The sequence below is a fragment of the Oncorhynchus nerka genome, linkage group LG6 (assembly GCF_034236695.1).
Source record: "Oncorhynchus nerka isolate Pitt River linkage group LG6, Oner_Uvic_2.0, whole genome shotgun sequence".
Taxonomy (NCBI): Eukaryota; Metazoa; Chordata; class Actinopteri; order Salmoniformes; family Salmonidae; genus Oncorhynchus; species Oncorhynchus nerka.
In genome coordinates this window covers 57451146-57471001 of record NC_088401.1, presented here as the reverse complement: position 1 = coordinate 57471001, position 19856 = coordinate 57451146, and the positions used below count along the sequence as shown (strand labels likewise).

The 19856-nt window shown below is 39.9% G+C and overlaps 1 protein-coding gene across 8 annotated transcripts in view; it reads right to left on the bottom strand.

Moving 5' to 3' along the window:
• The window catches only part of LOC115130731 (transcription factor COE3-like), a 120893-nt gene extending 113836 nt beyond the window's left edge, over nt 1–7057 (bottom strand). For 3 of the 8 annotated variants that reach the window (XM_029662145.2, XM_029662147.2, XM_029662150.2), the window contains exon 1: nt 6361–7055. In XM_029662145.2, the coding sequence (XP_029518005.1) occupies nt 6361–6494 (134 nt within the window). In that variant the 5' untranslated portion in view covers nt 6495–7055. Of the gene's footprint in view, nt 1–6360 lie in introns of all 8 variants that reach the window. The other 5 variants (XM_029662143.2, XM_029662146.2, XM_029662148.2 and 2 more) reach the window with 3 other exon arrangements.
• Nucleotides 7058–19856: the final 12799 nt, after the last annotated feature.

The window sequence follows — 19856 nt, the reverse complement described above, 5'->3', positions numbered from 1 at the left end:
ATATTACCCACGTATTGCAGGGTTGTTACATAGCCACAATACTTTGCCTTTGGAAATCCAAACAAATGCACCATCATGGAAAACATCATATACTCACTTGACAGACCAAATCAACTTTGTTTTTTGCAGACAAAACTGTTTACATTTTTTTTACAGAAGATTTGCAAAAAAATGTTTTTAAAGGTTTCTGGCAGGCCAAACTTTGAGAAGTGAGAGCAGTAGTCTAGTTTAACTGTCCCAACAAACTATCCCATCCCTAAGCAATGGGCTGCATCATAGTCGAACATCTGTCTGAGCAATCTCACTATGCTGTTTAGAATTCAAAAGCTAGTGCAGGATTTGACCAGTCAGTGTTATGAACCACTGAGCAACCCAATCTCACAATCTCACAATTGAAAATGTCAGTCATCAGAAAAGAGATGTCGCTATATGTAGAAGAATAATACATTCCTTCTCAAGGAAAAAGGGGATTGAAAAATCACAGTTTACACATTGTTTTTGCACCTCAGCGATGCAAAAGCCACTCTTCCCTTCCACTCTTCCTACTCATCTAACCTCCCTAGTGGTATTTGAAATCACTAGAGACTTTTACTGCCTCAGAAAAGTACAAACAACTATACTAAACAAAGTAGTATCTCTTCAAAGATCATGAAATACTGTAAAGTGGATTTGAAACGTCACTGGCTTACAAAACCATCCAGACAAGTCTGCAGCTCATGTAAACACCCACACAGAGCTGTGTGAAGATCCACGACACAACTGTTATTTACACTTACAATACATGATGCTGTGTTGCTCAGTCGGTAGAGCATGGCACTTGCAACGGCAGGGTTATGGGGATGATCCCCACGGCCAATGAAAATGTATCCACTTACTCAGAGTCGCTCTGGATAAGAGTGAAAAAAGTCGCTCTGGATAAAAGTCGCTCTGGATAAGAGTGTCTGCTAAATGACTAAAATGTAAAAAATGTACTAATTGGTACACTCACACATGTTGTGCAAAATGTCAGAGACACTGCTCCCTTTTTCCCGAACTGTAAAAATAGTATGACCCAGTCAAAACACTTCCATCTAATTGTTTGGTAATTGCAGCAAGACAACTACACCGCTTTTAGCCAATGGGGTAATGTTTCTCTGAGCTGACTGTGTCAATTAAAAATGACACACACAATTAAGGTTCATAAATGAACATCAAACATCAACAGTTAGTCTGTTTTCTCAACTAGAACCAGTGTAACACTGATGTCGGATACAGACATGGTGTTTAGTTCAAACCTAAATCCAAACCAAGACATGTGGGGAAACACTTTCCTAACATTAACTAGGTGAAACAAATCTGTCGATGTGCCCTTGAGCAAGGCACTTAACCCCAATTGCTCCTGTAAGTCACTCTGGATAAGAGCATCTGCTAAATGACTAAAATGTCAAATGTAAAAAATATTGCCCAGTCCATCATTGGACAACAACTTTTACTCTATCAAGACCACAGTCATATGTTACTTTACAACACACACCAAAAACTTGATTAAATGCTGTGAACTCTCATCTGCAGAAATACATAGTAAATCTTCACCTTGAGTTTTTCACTGTACGGTGTCAGCTATTTTCTCAGACCGCAATAGTATTTTTTACTAGATTTTCTCCCTGTCCAATGTTTGCTACAGGTTTAGCCGTGGCGCACCTGCCCCTATACTGTGAATCGAAGCAGCACCCTGGTCCTCACAACACACATACCTCTGCAAACTTCATGAGACGGCCACAGCTGAAACCATTAACTGGTCACTGGCACACTTCTAATGGGGGTCATAAAGTAGGTGGCTTTGCAGAAGCCAACTAATTGTTTGCACGTTTAGGGGCAGCTGGCGGGAAACACTTGTTTCTGTTGCCGGATCCAATGAACTGGTGGCAGAGGCGCTGTGGCTGAGATTTAGCAGTGTGAGACGAAGAGAAGGCTAAGTCATGTGTCTAGATATATTTACGCGAGTCGCCGTGGTGTCACCGCCGTGCAACGTGTTAGAGAGAATTGACAGGAACACGCTGCAACAGGGTGAATGCACTGTGGGTGTCTTGTTTTAACTATCTGACACTTCTCCACAATGCTCAGTAACATTTAGTTGAATTTAATAGGGGGAAGAGGGGAGAAATGCCCATTTCACAATAACTCTATTTTGCTCTCTAAAAATAAGAAATAACAGGTCTGACATGTTCATTGACCTGAGTGATTGTGAATGATGATCGCTTACAGTGAAGGAACCTTGGACCAAAATATCTCCCAAGATGACATGTGGTGATGTCAAGTATATGAATGACTGCCACCCAGGACAAATATGTCTGTCCGTACAAATGTGCTTCTCCTTCCCATATGCCTGGGGCCAATGGGCTGTATTGTCTCCATATTCTGAGTCTAGTGACTGGTAATGATTGAGGCAGTGACGGATTGAGCTCTGGATATAGAATCCTGGGCTATCAGTCTCCCCGGTCACTCACACTGAACACTAAACACTCAGTCTTCTGCTAAGCTTGGGAACCTGCACTTTATTAAGTTCCCCCCTCCTCTTAGCAGACAAAGACAGGGTCAACATAATTCACTTTGCTCGATTTTACAGTGGCAACTGGGGAGTGTCAAGTGAAATCTGTTCCCCAGTTGTGCAGTCCACTTAGTCACACACACACACCCCTCTTCTCCCCGCTTCAGTGGAATGGCTGTTTTGGGAGATAGATCAGGAGAGGCAGTTGTGGTGGGCATAGGCTAGGGGAGTGTCTCTAAAAGTGACCCATTTACGCATTCAATCAGCAATGCCACTTTACTATCCATATCAGATCTATCCACGACCACATCCGAGCGCTAAACAAAACTATTAGTCTCCAGGTCCGTTTTTTCAACACGCAAGCAAATCTAGAATGTACAGTACAGTTCCAGAACCCAGAGAAGGCCAGAGGCTCTCCAGAGTACTTTTCCAATACCCCCTAAAAATCTACTTGACCTACACGCACAAGTGCAACTGCTTACTGCAATGTAACTTGACATACAGAATCTCACTGTTTGGGCATTGCACCTCGAATGAGTTTTGGTGAATGTGTTGTTTTATCAAACTTTTTGTGGCATGGTATACGTTGGGTATGGGTAACTCTCAACGTGTCAGACCTCAAATGGGTGGAGCTTCATCTATAGAAGTGTTGACGGCTAGACTTCAGATGACTTGTTCATGAGAGTTAAATATTTACTCAACCATTTACATGGCAAAATGACACAGACACATTGTATTGCAATGGGAAGCAGTAAACCACAAGCATCCAAACCAAGAGACATAGCCTAGTTTTAAATGGAAATGTTCATGTCATTACACATAAAATAACATGCTGTCTGGTGATCTATGCATAATCTTGTTTTACACACTGGGAAAGAGAAATATCTGACTAATTGCTTTAAAAAGGAAAAAAACGAATTGTGATACAATCTTAGAGCAAATGGTCTCAGATAATGATAATTGAACACAATTCAAATAGTTTCTGCCAATAATGTCATATCCAGTGTAATAACACATGAATGTACTGCCACTACTAAAAGCCACCTGTCTTATTTTTGCAATATCTTAATCTAGATAAGTGTGCGTTTGACATTTTCAATATTTTCTGTAATATAAAGTGATGCACTTTAACACTATCAAATAAGTTATCACCATATAGCGAATAACAGTTCATGCAAATTGAAATGTAGCTACACTTGGCAAATTACTGCAACTGTCAACCAGTACTGATCAATAGCCTTTATACTGTTGATCACCTGACAGTAATATTCAGGTATGAATTCTCTTTGTGTTACATGATAAATGTGTGACACATGAGTTTAATGCATTTGAGTTCAATTAAGCATAATGCGGAAGCAGTATTCAGAGCACACCAACTATTAAAACTGACATGCTATGTGGATGGATACCCAGCAGACAGGTTTATATTTCCCTCAAAATAAATAGAGTGAAATTGTGAACGCATGAAAGACAGTTTGTGGACTCAAAAATGTATTGACACCGTAAGCAAACCAGCGTAAACTACATGGTGTCGACGCGCTCACCCGTGAGCACCGGACGTGTCAATTGACCCGCTTATCCGACTTGAACTCGTGTGTGCGCGACAGAATGACAACTATAACACAGGAAAAACGTCTTTAGCCTAGTTCATGAAATGCTTAATCTCTTGACCTCTTGTTTCATTTGAAATGTGCTGATGTTGTCTTAACATGACACCATACCACCACTCCCGGCATCCTGATGGACTGAGGGTCACTTAAACGATACTCTAACTCTGAGCCTATTTGGTAGTTTCATCTTGCCTGCTCAAAATGCAATAAGAAACGAATAGCATTTTGAGCATGTAAGATGGTAAACGTAGGCTACAGTATGATATGCTTGCTCTGCTTAACCTTTTTGTGTTTTTTTTTTAAATAGTTCAGGCAACCAGATATGACAACTGTCGGCAATGTGAACGCCGGGCATCATAACATATTTCCGATGGCAACAACCGACAACCAAACATTAACCTCAACTGAGGGGCTTACAGTTTTGTTACATTTTAATAGTGTATAAAATCGTTATTATCAATAGACATCATAAACACAGGTCTCATAATATGTTATAGCCTTTGTTGTATGTATTAATGCAGGGGCCAGGGCATGCTTGTCGTGACATTTTTTTTCCGTGATGACAACTTTGGATGGTAATGGTAAAAGATTTTCACACAAACGTTTCAGCGAAAAGTAATTTGTCAGTATGCCTATATTGAATTCTTATCCGATGTAAAGAAGAAAGTGGAGGCATTTCCCAAATTGACCTTCTCCTGTAACATGCAGTATATATATATGGAACACATGTAAGCCCTTTACTATTGCTCCACATTATTTCAGGTCAGTTGAAGTAATTTATTTTAACACTTTGAGTGAAGCCAATCAATTTCTCGCCAACACTCACATCATCAATATTTGTAGGCGATATATAGCTTATCACGTATTATTAATATTATACACACCATGCTTTTCGTGTTTTTACACCAAATACTGTTCAATAATTCAAGATTTAATCAATTCAAGTTTACTTATGAAATAATTTAAATGAGAAAATAATCAATTGTATTTATTAAGATCTTAAAACTGTGCATTTAATTGAATTATACTTTTGATCACCTTAAAACAACACTTGTAGATAGGCCTAACTTAATTAATACAAAATTAAAACAATTCTTATTTTGCGCTAGACTTACAGTGGACCTGTTAACATATTATCAATCTTCATTCACGTCCATAATTTACAAAAGCGCATGTACGCCCATAAGAGATCAACAGGGCCACAACTGCAGGATACACAGATACTGTTCATCTTATAGCCTAAATGAGCCATACTCAATTGAATGTGTCCAGGTAGCCTATACTTTAAAATGAGATCAAACAAGCGTGTTTGATTACGTTGCTTATACGAATTATAATTACAATTTGTCTAATATTTTAACGCATGCAGCTTTACGCATAGATCAGATGTCAGTATGCCTATCTGATAATTACATTCTAAGTTATTAATAGCCTACATGGACATCCACGTTATCATCACAAAACCTTGCAGCCTATGATGTCGGCGATTCTTTCTGTAAAGCCTTTCTTTCACAAACCAACTTCTGCAAGTGGGACAGCTGCAAACTCTTCGAGGTGCTCTTATTGTTTAGCCAACACTTAATATAAGTGAAAATTGTGTTTTACATTATTCCACGCATGCGCGGGAGGTACAGTATGTTGACGTTCTATTAGACGGCACATGCACATTGTAAAGTTTGAGTTATTTGCTAATCAGAGTCAAGAGTTTTCAGTACCAGCAAATTTATTGGATCTCACTCAGCCATATAGCTGATATGCGCCACCTAACTGTCAACCAGTGCCTGAGTGCCTGAAATTGAACGCGGAGCAAATAGTTAGCCCATTTGTCACATGAGGGGAGGTATACATTATCCGTTACAGATATCTATTCATCTAGGTGTTGACTAAAGGATCGTGGTCTATTGTACAAAATGATGCAAGGTCTCATTGTGAAATCGCATCTTGACCAATGTCCTCCATTACATTCTACACTCTTAGAGATGCTATAGGCTATTTACACATGGTGCATGTTTAACAAGTATTGGGGCACCAAGTCTAAAGAGCTAAAGAGCTATTTTGCGAATAGGTGCGGGATACAGTTGGCTACTTTAAATGCATAATATTTGCGTCTTTACCGATGGTTTACACTTGGGAACGCATAGCCTACGTCGTCCGGCAAACTGCACCGAACTGTCAGCATCATGTCCAGCGATTATCATATGTGCATATCGAGTTTATGTTTACCTTTGTGCTGCTGTGTTCGCGTCCAATATCCCCGCGCTCTGCATCCAAGAGCGGACCGGTGTCATGCCACTCGTGAGCGGTTCCTCTTTCATGGTCAAGGCTCCCCGCGGGAGGCTGTCCTGGATGGAGAACATGAAAGTAACCTTCTGGGATCTCTCTCTCTTCACCAAATCACGCTAAATAATCCTCCTGTTCACTCAAAGCAAGGCCACCTGGATTAACGACGAGCAACTGAAATGGGAAGAATCTTCCCCAAAGTGCAACAAGGGGGAAAGCGATAGCGGTCCTTATCCAAAGACGAGCGTCGTATCCCTTTGGGTTTTCCGCTTTATTTTAAATTCCAACCTCAGTTCAGTTCGCTCAAGCTTAACGGTCTGAAGTTAAAAGAGGGTGGAGAGAGGGCGAGTGTTAGAACAGTTAAGCATCTCAAAGGAAAAGAATCAGCCGGGATCTAGGAGACCTTTTCGTCGTGAGGAAAGAGAGGGGAGATGCCGAAGTTGATCAGAAGGCGAACATACGCGCACCGGATTGTGAAATGAAAAGTGGGATAAAACAAGCGAGTGCTTCAAAAAGGAGTAAAATGAAATGATTACCAAACAAGAGGGAGGGACGGACCATGGAAGATTTGCTCTCCCAGGGGAAAAGGGGGATTGGGTACCAAGAAATCTCATTCCCTCCCTCCCAGTCTCTTTATCCTTCCTCTGTCCCAGCGGAGCGCACCTTCTCTCGGGTTCGGAGGCTCTAGTGCTCTCAGGGGAGGGGGATGGGGGTGGGGGTGATGACGAAAAGCATGGATTTGACATGGGCGGAGACTAGTCCTTATAAGGAAAAATGATTTACGCGTCAATCGCAGATCTGGCTTCTCATTGGCGTAGGTCATTCATTACGTCATTTTTGAATTCGCGGCAAAAGCTTTCGGCGTGTTTACCCATTGCACATTTTGCTGGGCTGTGCGCGTGGACACAATGTGTGTAGTATTGCCCTAACAGATTAATCTATTTGCATGTTGCCCTACTTTTGAATTGGCTCATAAAGGCATGAAGCTGACCTCTCATTTGAAAGCATTGATCCTGTCGTAGGCTGTGGTTGATATTAGGTTCACTGTTTCTTTGTTGTGGCATTGGACTGAATAGGCTTCATTATGTTTGTGGGGAGTTATACACTTCGTCAACATGATCAGAGGACCTAATTTATGGTGCCACACAAATGTATACGTGCGCGCACGAACACTTCACACCGCACGCAACTCACACATATGCGCGCGCGGGCACACACACCCATTCAATAATATTTCGAGATGATTGAATATTTGCTAAAAGCTCATGATGGATGGTATAAACATTTTTCCTATGTCTTTCTTGAGAGTTGTGATTCTGAATAGTGTAGGTCATTTTTCGCAATAATGCTTTGCTTGTCAATACGTCACTTGAATGGTAGTTTGTGAATGTGTACAAAGATATTTGAGAGCGGCTGTCCTTGATATCCTTTGCATCCAGTAATAGTTATACAATAAATCACAACAGCCTAATATTAATTAATAATAATAATAACAATGCATACTTAAAATAATTAATAATTATAATTATAATATATAATAGTAACTCTTATAAATGCCATTGTTTCAAGTAATTTGACAATTCCGTTAACGCAGTAGGCTAGCCTACTTTTATATCACAACAACTCGAATTTCGTTAATTAGGAATCTTCAAAAGCAACCACAATTAAATATTTATAGAACGTTAGCCTCTTAATTTAGGAGACCAAAATGTATTCAGGAGATACGTAAACCTAACGTTTGGATAGTCAATATTCATATTTCTCTACAGGCAAATTAATTCGGTGATACTTAAATCTCGGAATATGTTGACTACCATATTCATTTTAGAAGTAATTAGGCTTACCTGATCATTCATTTTACAACAATAGACAGTAACATATTATCTCAAGTCATATTATTGCAATAATAAAATATTGTATTAATATGTTCTTCAATAAAGATATTCCTACGTTTTCCCTGTTAATTATAACGAATTGTTATAATTACAGGTATAATTTGAATAATAATAGTACAATGTATTTATCTTTATTATTATTTGGGTATTTTGGTGGACTATTGTCAATGTAACATAGCAAAAACAATATTAAGTTAATGATTAACCAACAAAACGTTTGTTTATACAGTTGGTGTAAAATAAATACTTTTCAATCCGTTTTATTTCTGTGTTCGAGGTAGCCTATAGGATTAAAATAACCTCAATACAGTCACCGACTCTTATGCATTCGCTCTTTTTTATTTATGGTACTTTACAGATACAAGTGTTTGCTGCGAAATAACTCATGTGAAAGTCCAGACGGGTATAAATTCGTGGGTTTGCAACGTTCTACGGAGGTAACTCTTGAGAGAAAATGACAACATAAAAGATTTAATGACATGCAATATTTTAATTGCACTTTCTAGAGACAAGGCCGTCTACAAGGCCAGACAGGAAAGTCAGGGGGCCACAAAACAATCAGCGGAGACCATCTGAAACTCTGACTGTGCGGTGGTCTACAGCCAAGGGATAATAGGCGACCATCGTTCGCATAGCCTAACCTTATGTATCATCATCAATAATAAGCAATGTCTTCTCAAAAGTTGGCTCTTGGTTCAATTAGTACCATACACATAATTCCAGTGGAATTGTGTAGGCCTTGTGTATTTTTGTTGGTCTAGTGTAGGCTACTGTAAATTCATGTAAGGGAACTACATTCAGGACTTCAGCACGTTTTTTTTTAATCGTCATTCTTTTCTCCGAAATATTTATAAATTCATACAAAACACTCAAATTGAGTGAGTGGTTTAAGCCTTGTGGTATAACTGTAAAAGCTGATGGAGAACAAACTATAGCCTATTATTTCAGAAAATAATGACATCCATCCTTTGTTTAGTCATGCGTGCAGATGCTTTCTATTTCAATGTTAGATAGAAAGAGTACTTCACAGAACATTCTCTAATCACTGTCCTTGATTTTTTCAGTGTGCCATTCAGTTTGCTGACGATTGCTGTCATCTAGTGGTCATGAGTTGCTACGTGCGTTACCAGGGGAAGACGTACACTGGGCCGTGAATCAATGTACACTGAACAAAAATATAAATGCAACATGTAATAATTTAAAAGATTTTCCTGAGATACAGTTCATATAAGGAAATCAGTCAATTGAAATAAATGAATTAGGCCCTGATCTCTGGATTTCACATGTCTGGGAATACAGATATGCATCAGTTGGTCACAGATACCTTTAAAACAAAAGTAGGGGTGTGGATCATGAAACCAGTCTGTATCTGGTGTGGCCTCATTCAGCGAGACACACGTCATTCGCATAGTGTTGATCAGGCTGTTGATTGTGGCCTGTGGAATGTTGTCCCACTCGTCTTCAATGGCTGTGCAAGTTGCTGGATATTGGCAGGAACTGGAACTCGATCCAAAGCATCCCAAACATGCTTAATGGGTGACATGTCTGGTGAGTATGCAGGAGATGGAAGCAGCTTCCAGGAGCAGTGTACAGACCTTTGCAACATGGGGCCCCGAATTATCATGAAACATGAGGTGATGGCAGCAGATGAATCACACGACAATTGGGCCTCAGGATCTCGTCACTGTATCTCTGTGCATTCAATTTACCATCAATAAAATGCTATTGTGTTCCTTGTCCCTGGCTTATGCTGGCCATACCATAACCCCACCGCCACCATGGGGCACTCTGTTCACAATGTTGACATCAGCAAACCGCTCGCCCACACAACGCCATGGTAGAGAAATTAACATTAAATTATCTGGCAACGGCTCTGGTGGACTTTCCTGCAGTCAGCTTCCATTTGCACGCTCCCTCAAAACTTGAGACATCTGTGGCATTTTCTTGTGTGACAAAACTACACATTTTAGAATGGCCTTTTATTTTCCCCACGCCTGTCAGATAGATTGATTATCTTGGCAAAGGAGAAATGCTCACTAACAGTGATGTAAACACATTTGTGCACAACATTTGAGAGAAATATGCCTTTGTGCATATGGAACATTACTGGGATCTTTTATTTCAGCTCATGAAACATGAGGCCTACACTTTCAGGGTTCTACAGACAGTGGCAAGTCAAATTCACCGCGATGCCTACTGAGCTCAATTTGGCCCCGGCGTGCCTCCGGGGGCTGCGCGATTGCGTTACACCATCCATACCGCGCTCCGACCACACTTTCAGATCGAGCATAAATGGTCTCTTACACGGTGTGGGTTGGTTTGGTCCAGTAATGTAGTGGTAAATAAGTTAGCTAAACTATACCGAACAAAATATAAAACGCAACAAGTGTTGGTCCCATTGTTCATGAGCTGAAATAAAATATCCTAGAAATGTTCCATTCGCATAAAAGACAGGGTTAAATATACATTTGCCTGGCATTTTAGCAATTGATGTGACGTTTTGCGGCGCTTACTCAGTCGGTTCTGTACCTGCCTGACTGAGTGGCAGTGTGGGTGGAATGAGCGATCTTCCATGGCAACACCGCGCGAAACACACTGGAAATTAATTCGCAAGACCAATACATATTTATAATATTTTTCATAAACATATCTGATCATTATCGGTTCTCCTCTCATTTTAATTCAAGTACTTTTTAACTACCAACTTGAGAAAATGTAACATTTTCTAAGTATCAGTACTTCTGAGTGCCAAATGCAAGTACTTTAAGCACCTCAAGCAACTTCACGTTGCGATTATATTTTTGATCAGTATATTATTGTCATCTTTATTTCATAAACAAACACAACATATCCACGAAGATATAGCACTTGTACAGATATAGTATTTACTATTTCAAAGTAAAAACGGTCATAAAATATTGTCTACAGGAACAGATCCAACAAAAAGATTACACTTGAACCTGTAACAAATCCCTAGTTTGCTCCTCGTCCAAACCATAGGACAGGCGTTTATACGCTGATTCTGTGGTGAGGCAGCATTGATGTACAAGTAAATCCCCTGGACAGCACACTAATTGCAGAGCTTTTTCACTTCCACGAGGAAAAAATATTCTCAAATCCTCCAATATTTTAAGCTGCAGTGTTCCTAAATGAGGGTACTCCCATTAAAACACTTGATTCAACTAATCAAGGGTGTGTTAGTGCTCGGTTAGAGCAAATAACTGCACATCCTGATGGACCCTGATTTAGGAACACTTATTTAAGCCATTTACTCCCTCTCCTAGAAACTCACAGCACCCCTGCACTGCACTGTCAGGACCCTAATTCCAACATGATGCCTGCATTTAACCCCTAAACACCTCCACACCAAGGGGCCAAGCCCTACCATCCCAGCACTCAGTCTAACTGACATCTTCCTGGTTGACCAAACCAGAGACATATATATGGACAGAGAGGAGAACAGGTTTGTGACAATTAATATAGGTTTACTTTATTTGTGGTGTCACAAGAAAAATATGACAGCTTTTGGTAGGTCTCCACAGCAAAAAGGTTTGGGAGCCACTGATTTACCATATAGAAAGGTACAGACTATTCTTCCTTATTCTCACTTATTCTTACTTAAAAAACAGTGTTTTATTTTTTTATTCTGAAAAGGTACAGGCCACCATCTAGTGGCAAGACAAAGAAGCAACTTCTAGTTTGGAATCATGAGCATTGAAAGAAGTCAGAATTTTGGAGTGCACATGCCATTATAGCAATGTTAGTACATTTCCTTAGACACTTATTAACTTCCCCCATAAAGTAGGACAACAGACGTGAGAATAAATCATACTCAGAGATCCTCTTTCTTCCTTTCAGGCTTTGCACAGTCCTTCACTGCAGCCAGGCAAGAGGAGAATGACTCAGCCAACCCTGTAGATAAAACATAAATATAGAATTTATTGTATAGTATCATTTTAATGTGCATTCTCTTGCCTGGTTCTCTTTAATGTGCATACTCCATAACGGTATGCATTTTGGGCTGCTATTAATTGTTGCGTTGTTTTCTGTGTTTCAAACTATTTTTCAACTGCCCAAATAAGGAAACCACAGCAAAGGGATAAATGGCAGCAGGGGACATTCTATACTGTACAAGAGTCACCTGAAAAGATCTGCAATTGGTTGCCATGAGCTTTCGGTTTCTTTTTCCATCCCTCAGAACATCTGTCTATTGCACAATGAGCCACACCTGAAGGAGAACACATCTTCAGACACTTCATTTAAGAGGAAATGGTCTGCAATTCACTTTACTTCAACTCGTGAAAAATAACAGATATATCCTATTGAAAAACACTTACCATACATGTCAAAGTCACTATCCCTGTGATATGCTGTAGAGAAGAGACAAACAGCAGATACATTCTTAAAATGTGATACATATTTGGGATATGTGGTAATCAGTTAGTAACAAACAAGCACGGTAAACGGTAGGCATGCCGTGACTCTAAAACTCCTAAGAATGGACGGAAATAACAACAAATGCAGAGAATAGAAAATCAACTTCAATACAATATTAATTCCAAGATGTATTTTTTAACTGTTGTTGTCGTTATTGCTTTTAGATACAGTATATACTGTAGATATATCTATACACCTGCTCTTTCCATGACAGACTGACCAGGTGAATCCAGGTGAAAGCTTATGATCCCTTATTGATGTCACATGTTAAATCCACTTCAATCAGTGTAGATGAAGGGGTCAAATAATGATTTTTAAGCCTTGAGACAATTGAGACATGGATTGTGTATGTGTGCCATTCAGAGGGTGACTGGGCAAGATAAAAGATTTAAGCCTTTGAAGGTATGGTAGTAGGTGCCAGGTGCACTGGTTGGTGTCAAGAACAGAAACACTGCTGGGTTTTTCACGCTCAACAGTTTCCCATGTGTATCAAGAATAGTCCCCCACCCAAAGGGCATCCAACCAACGTGACACAACCGTGGGAAGCATTGGAATCAACATGGGCCAGCATCCCTGTGGAATGCTTTCAACACCTTGTAGAGTCCATGCCCCAACGAATTGAGGCTGTTCTGAGGGGCAAACGGGGAGGAGCAACTTATTAGGAAGGTGTTCTTAATGTTATGTATGCTCAGTGTATTCACTGCAGATATATAGAGAACGAGTCAAAAGTTTGGACACACCTACTTGTTCAACTTTTTCTTTATTTTTACTATTTTATACATTGTAAAATAATAGTGAAAACATCAAAACTATGAAATGCACATATGGAATTATGTAGTAACTAAAAAAGTGTTAAACAAATCCAAATGTATTAACAGGTGTGCCTTGTTAAAAGTCCATTTGTGGAATTTCTTTCCTCCTTAATGCATTTGAGTCAATCAGTTGTGTTGTGACAAGGAACGGGTGGTATACAGAAGATGAGGACCTCCACAGGAAAGGAAAACCCAGAATGACCTCTACTGCAGACTACTAAAGAGGCTTGCTTGGGCCAATAAATACGAGCAATGGACATTAGACCGGTGGAGTCCAAATTTGAGATTTTTGGTTCCAACCGCCGTGTCTTTGTGAGACGCAGTGTGGGTGAAAGGATGATCTCCGTATGTGTATTTCCCACTGTAAATCATGGAGGAGGAGGTGTTATGGTGTGGGACTGCTTTGCTGGTGACACGGTCTGTGATTTATTTAGAAATCAAGGCACACTTAACCAGCATGGTTACCACATCATTCTGCAGCGATACGCCATCCCATCTGGTTTGTGCTGAGTGGGACAATCATTTTCCATCAACAGGACAATGACCCAACACGCATCCAGGCTGTGTAAGGGCTAAATGACCAAGTACGAGAGGGATGGAGTGCTGCATCAGATGACCTGGCCTCCACAATCACCCAACCTCATCCCAAATGAGATGGTTTGGGATCAGTTGGATCGCAGAGTGAAGGAAAAGCAGCCAACAAGTGCTCAGCATATGTGGGAAATCCTTCAAGACTGTTGGAAAAGCATTTCAGGTGAAGCTCGGGTTGAGAGAATGCCAAGAGTGTGCAAAGCTGTCATCAAGGCAAAGGGTGGCTACTTTGAAGAATCTCAAATATAATAAAATATATTTTGATTTGTTCACCACTTTTTTGGTTACTACATGATTCCGTATGTGTTATTTCATAGTTGTGATGTCTTCACTCTTATTCTACATTGTAGAAAATAGTGAAAATAATGAAAAACCCTTGAATGAGTAGGTGTGTCCACTATTGACTGGTACTGTATATATATTTGTTTTATAATTTATTTCATTGCAGAAGTAACTTTCTTGCTCTGTACTAAAAACAATCAATGCAGAGGATCAGTAACTTACATGAGTCTTGGTAAATGAGATCATATCCTAAGAGTATGCATGGCAGTATTGCATCCTTATATTTAGCATCTTCACAGGCTGAAAAAAAAACCTCAAGAATCAAAAACGATCTGTACTGGAATGACTGTACAGAGTATTTAGTCATTGAAATATCACCATTTGGCTCTCTTCTGGGATAGTGTGAACCAAAAAATGAAACTTTTACTTAGTCTCACCAGTGGAATGGTTTGAACCAGACAAAAGGTAGCCTACGTCAAGACCCACTGGGCAAAAACTGGTTGAATAAACGTTGTTTCCACATAATTTCAACAACACAAATTCAGTGTGATGATGTTAAAGCAACGTGGAAAACTGTTTGGATTTTCAAAAAGTCATCAACTTAAGGGATTTTCAGCTTTTTTTCACCCAACTTGCAACCTAAATCCAATGATTTATTATTTCATGTTAAATTCACGTTAGTTGACAACTCAACCAAAACTGGACGTTGAACTGAAGTCTGTGCCCAGTGGGGAGTCTGGAGTGTTTAGTGTTTTGTTCCACTCAATAACAGCTGGGGTGCAGATTAAGTTGAATCCCCTCAGGTGGAATAATAATAACTCCCATAGAGAATCATACATAGCTTCAGACTTACATTTAGACTTACATTCAAATGCAGAGAAATCAAATATATGGCAGTGATGGAATTTACTGTAAATTCTAAATGACTGCAGGGAAAGATCATTAAAAAGTTACTGCCATTCATAAAAGACTGTGAAACATAACTTTTGACCCATACCTTCATCGAAACCACAATTTCTCTTTCCGGCTGCTGTGTAACCTCTTTTCAGACAATCTGTAAGATTTGCATACAGGAAACTCTCATGTATATGGCTAGCCATTACATTGCACAATAAGATGTATTGATAGTACCATAGATTCAAATGGAAATGGTCAAATCAAATGACTATGGCGATATGCATTGATCAAAGCAACCAAGAACAACGGTCATTAAAGATACAAAGTGCAAAGTTCAGTGCGGTGTATGCATTTACCTGACACCTCGTCCACAGGGAAAATGCTGCCAGAGCTCTCAACAACCACCTCTGTGAAGAGAAACATACATTTTTCTAGCGTTGTCTTCACATTAAAGTTACATTTCATTTCTTTGGAATGGCTGTCGATGACTCGTCAAAAGAACAGAGTTGCATCAATTACACTGTTACAACAGGAGCTGAGGTGAAATGCATAATGCTCAGATGAGCACCTACCAGCTAAGACTGTCATGACCACCAGAGGATAAGCACCTTTGAACATTTTTCTTGATATCTTGTCGTCCACACACACCAGAACACTTTGTAAAGCCAACAAAGTTAAGCTTAAAGAGGAAGTACAGTGACTCACTGGGCTACAATCTGAGTTATACTGTCAAATCAAGGTTTAAAAAATCAGTGAGTTGTGTTCAGCTCTGCCTCTACTCTCTACATACCTATGCGAGTGAAACCAAAAGCTTGTCGCTCGTCTTTTGATTGGAATGTTTACGTAACGCAGTCAAATGTGGGCTAAGCACAGCAGTAGTAACCTATTCTCTTTTATTGCGCTACAAGTGGAGTACTACTTTCAACGTCAATTCAAATGGATAGATAGTAACTATCATGAACCACCGAGGTAAAGACAGTTTGAGGTTGGATATTCGACGGATATTCGCGCTTTCAAACCTCAATAGCTTTCAAACCACCTGAGCCACAGAAGCCAAATAAGTATCATGATGTTGGAAAAATTGCGCACAACATTGCACAGGTCTTATTTTCACGATTTGGACATTAATTCGCTTTCCAAAGCTAATAAACCTGTGGAAATGTGAGCTGCATGTTGTATTCCAAGTTGAATTAGTTAGGGAGTGTAAACAAAGTACAAACTATTTTTACATTCAAATTTCAACAGCTCCTTGGTCATGTGACCTACTAAATTCAAACAAGGTTCAGAATGTCCACTGCCCTTCTATACTGCACACCCTTTAGTTGGTCCATTTTCAACTCATATGACTTTACATACATTTTTCAAAATGTAAAGTTTCAATAGCTCCTTGGTCGTGTGACCAAATGACTTCAAACAAGGTTCAGAATGTCCACTCAGTGAGCCTACATATTGCACACCCTTTAGTTTGTCCATTTTCATTTTACACGGTTTACATGAATTTTTCCAAATGTAAAATTTCAATAGCTCCTTGGTCATGTGACCTAGTGACTTCAAACAAGGTTCAGAATGTCCACTGACTACCCTTCTATATTGCACACCCTTTAGTTTGTCCATTTCCATCTCACATGGTTTTACATGAATTTTTCAAAATGTAGAATTTCAATAGCTCCTTGGTCATGTGACCTAGTGACTTCAAACAAGGTTCAGAATGTCCACTCAGTGGGCCTCTACATTGCACACCCTTTAGTTTGTCCATTTCCATCTCACATGGTTTTACATGAATTTTTCAAAATGTAGAATTTCAATAGCTCCTTGGTCATGTGACCTAGTGACTTCAAACAAGGTTCAGAATGTCCACTCAGTGGGCCTCTACATTGCACACCCTTTAGTTTGTCCATTTTCATCTCACAAGATTTTAAAATAATTTTTCAAAATGACACATTGCACACCCTTAGTTTGTATTTTTTTTTTTTTATCTCACAGGGCTTTACATTAATTTTTCCAAATGTAGAATTTCAATAGCTCCTTGGTCATGTGACCTGCTGAATTCAAACAAGGTTCAGAATGTCCACTGACTATACCTTCATATCGCACACTCTGATGTTTGTCTACTTTCATCTCATGCTATTAGACTTAAATCTGTAAGCTTTGCAGGCCTTCATTTTACATTGGTGATACATTTTTTTAAATTAAGTCAACAAATAATCCATCCTCACAATAACTATCTTTCACATGGACACTGAAAAGATCCACAAATGGCTGTATGTGGTATGGATCAAGGACAGGAGAGGTGTTCATACAGAGGTGCTTAAAGGAAGGTGCACAAGTAAGCCTAGTGAAAAACAGTGTTGCATATGCTCTTTTTAATCACAGTAATATGCAGTGATTTGTCAGTCACAGTGAGCTTGATAACGTGAAGGAATCCTTTTCATAGCATCACTTTCATATAATGTACATTAAGACAAATCCTTCTACTTACAAAATGCAATAGTGCATTTGAGGGTTTGTTTTTCTGATGAAAATAGTTATTTGATGCATGGCCTACTATTTCTAACTGGGAAAATAAATTCCTACGTCTTTTGTGAGTAAAATACTTTTTCCAAAATTGATTTAGGTACATATTTGTGAAGAGGTATGAGGGTTGTGATATGGGTCATTTAATAGTAATATAATTTAAGGGATCAATACATTTCTATATTGCTTCCCCAGTATCTGCATGAACCATCAGGCCAAGTGTTTTTGGTTGACCCTGCTGGACAGAAAGAGAAGGAGGAATCGGAACACGCTGCATTCAAATTCAGGTCTTAGTCATTCCATTGTACTGGATCTAATACATATTATCATTTTACATACATTCATAAGTGTAATACTCTTTTATGACATACTGTGAAAAACACTCCTGGCTGCTGGCTCTGTCACTTTCAGACACGCGCAGAGCAGACTTGAACCACAGGGGTTCTCTGGAAAGAGATAGTAATCCAAAAGGCACAGACACACCCCTTGACTTTCAATTGGCACCGTTGACCAATACGTATTCTCTCCTGATTGGCTCTGTGGTGCACAGTCTGGCAGTCTGACTAAAGTCTGGCAGTCTGACTAAAGTCTGGCAGTCTGACTAAAGTCTGGCAGTCTGACTAAAGTGCCAGAGGTATGAGGAGAGACATCCTCCCTTGTATTTATGGGAACAAATATTTCCTAACACTTTGGATCCTATTCTTGGACAGTTAGAAGACACAACGCATCAATGCAACAACACATTTTTTTTACTAATTACTGTCCATGAGTAACCTCAACCTTACTATCTATGGGTGTTTGGGCCAATAAAGTGCCAACTCAATTCTACCACTGACTAGTCTCTCATACCCATATGAATGGGGACACAGGGCAATAGTTTTTTGTTTAAAAAAAAATCTAAACCAGACCTTTTTACTCAAGTACACTAACCCCTAATTGGGTCTCTTTTCTTGACACATAGTAGCAGTTTACCAGATAAGAAGTCAAGAAGAACAAAAAGTAGATTGTTGTAAGGATGTATTACATCCTGTGTCATATCCATTCTGGATTCTGAGTGCCCTCAATCTCACCTAAATTATCATGGAACCTACCAGGTACAACCCCAAATCCGTAAACTCGGGCACCCTCATAGATATCATCCTGACCAACCTGTCCTCTAAATACAACTCTGCTGTCTTCAACCAGGATCTCAGCGATCACTGCCTCATTGCCTGCGTCAGTAATGGGTCCGCGGTTAAATGACCACCCCTCATCACAGTCAAACGCTCCTTAAAACACTTCTGCGAGCAGGCCTTTCTAATCGACCTGGCCCGGGTATCCTGGAAGGATATTGACCTCATTCCGTCAGTAGAGGATGCCTGGTTATTCTTTAAAAGTGCTTTCCTCACCATCTTAAATAAGCATGCCCCATAGCCCTTGGTTCACTCCAGACCTGACTGCCCTTGACCAGCACAAAAACATCCTGTGGCGTTCTGCATTAGCATCGAATAGCCCCTGTGATATGCAACTTTTCAGGGAAGTTAGGAACCAATATACACAGGAAGTTAGGAAAGCAAAGGCTAGCTTTTTCAAACATAAATGTACATCCTGTAGCACAAACTCCTAAAGGTTCTGGGACACTGTAAAGTCCATGGAAAATAAGAGCACCTCCTCTCAGCTACCCACTGCACTGAGGCTAGGAAACACTGACACCAACAAGCATTTTCCAACGGTTGGGCTTGCTTTCTACCTGGCTACCCATACCCCGGTCACAGCCCTGTACCCCCCACAGCAACTTTCCCAAGCCTCCCCATTTCTCCTTCACCCAAATCCAGATAGCTGATGTCCTGAAAGACCTGCAAAATCTGGACCCCTACAAATCAGCTGGGTTAGACAATCTGGACACTCTCTTTCTAAAATTATCCCCCTGCAATTGTTGCAACCCCTATTACTAGCCTGTTCAACCTCTCTTTCGTATTGTCTGAGTTCCCCAAAGATTGGAAAGCTGTCGCGGTCATCCCCCTCTTCAAAG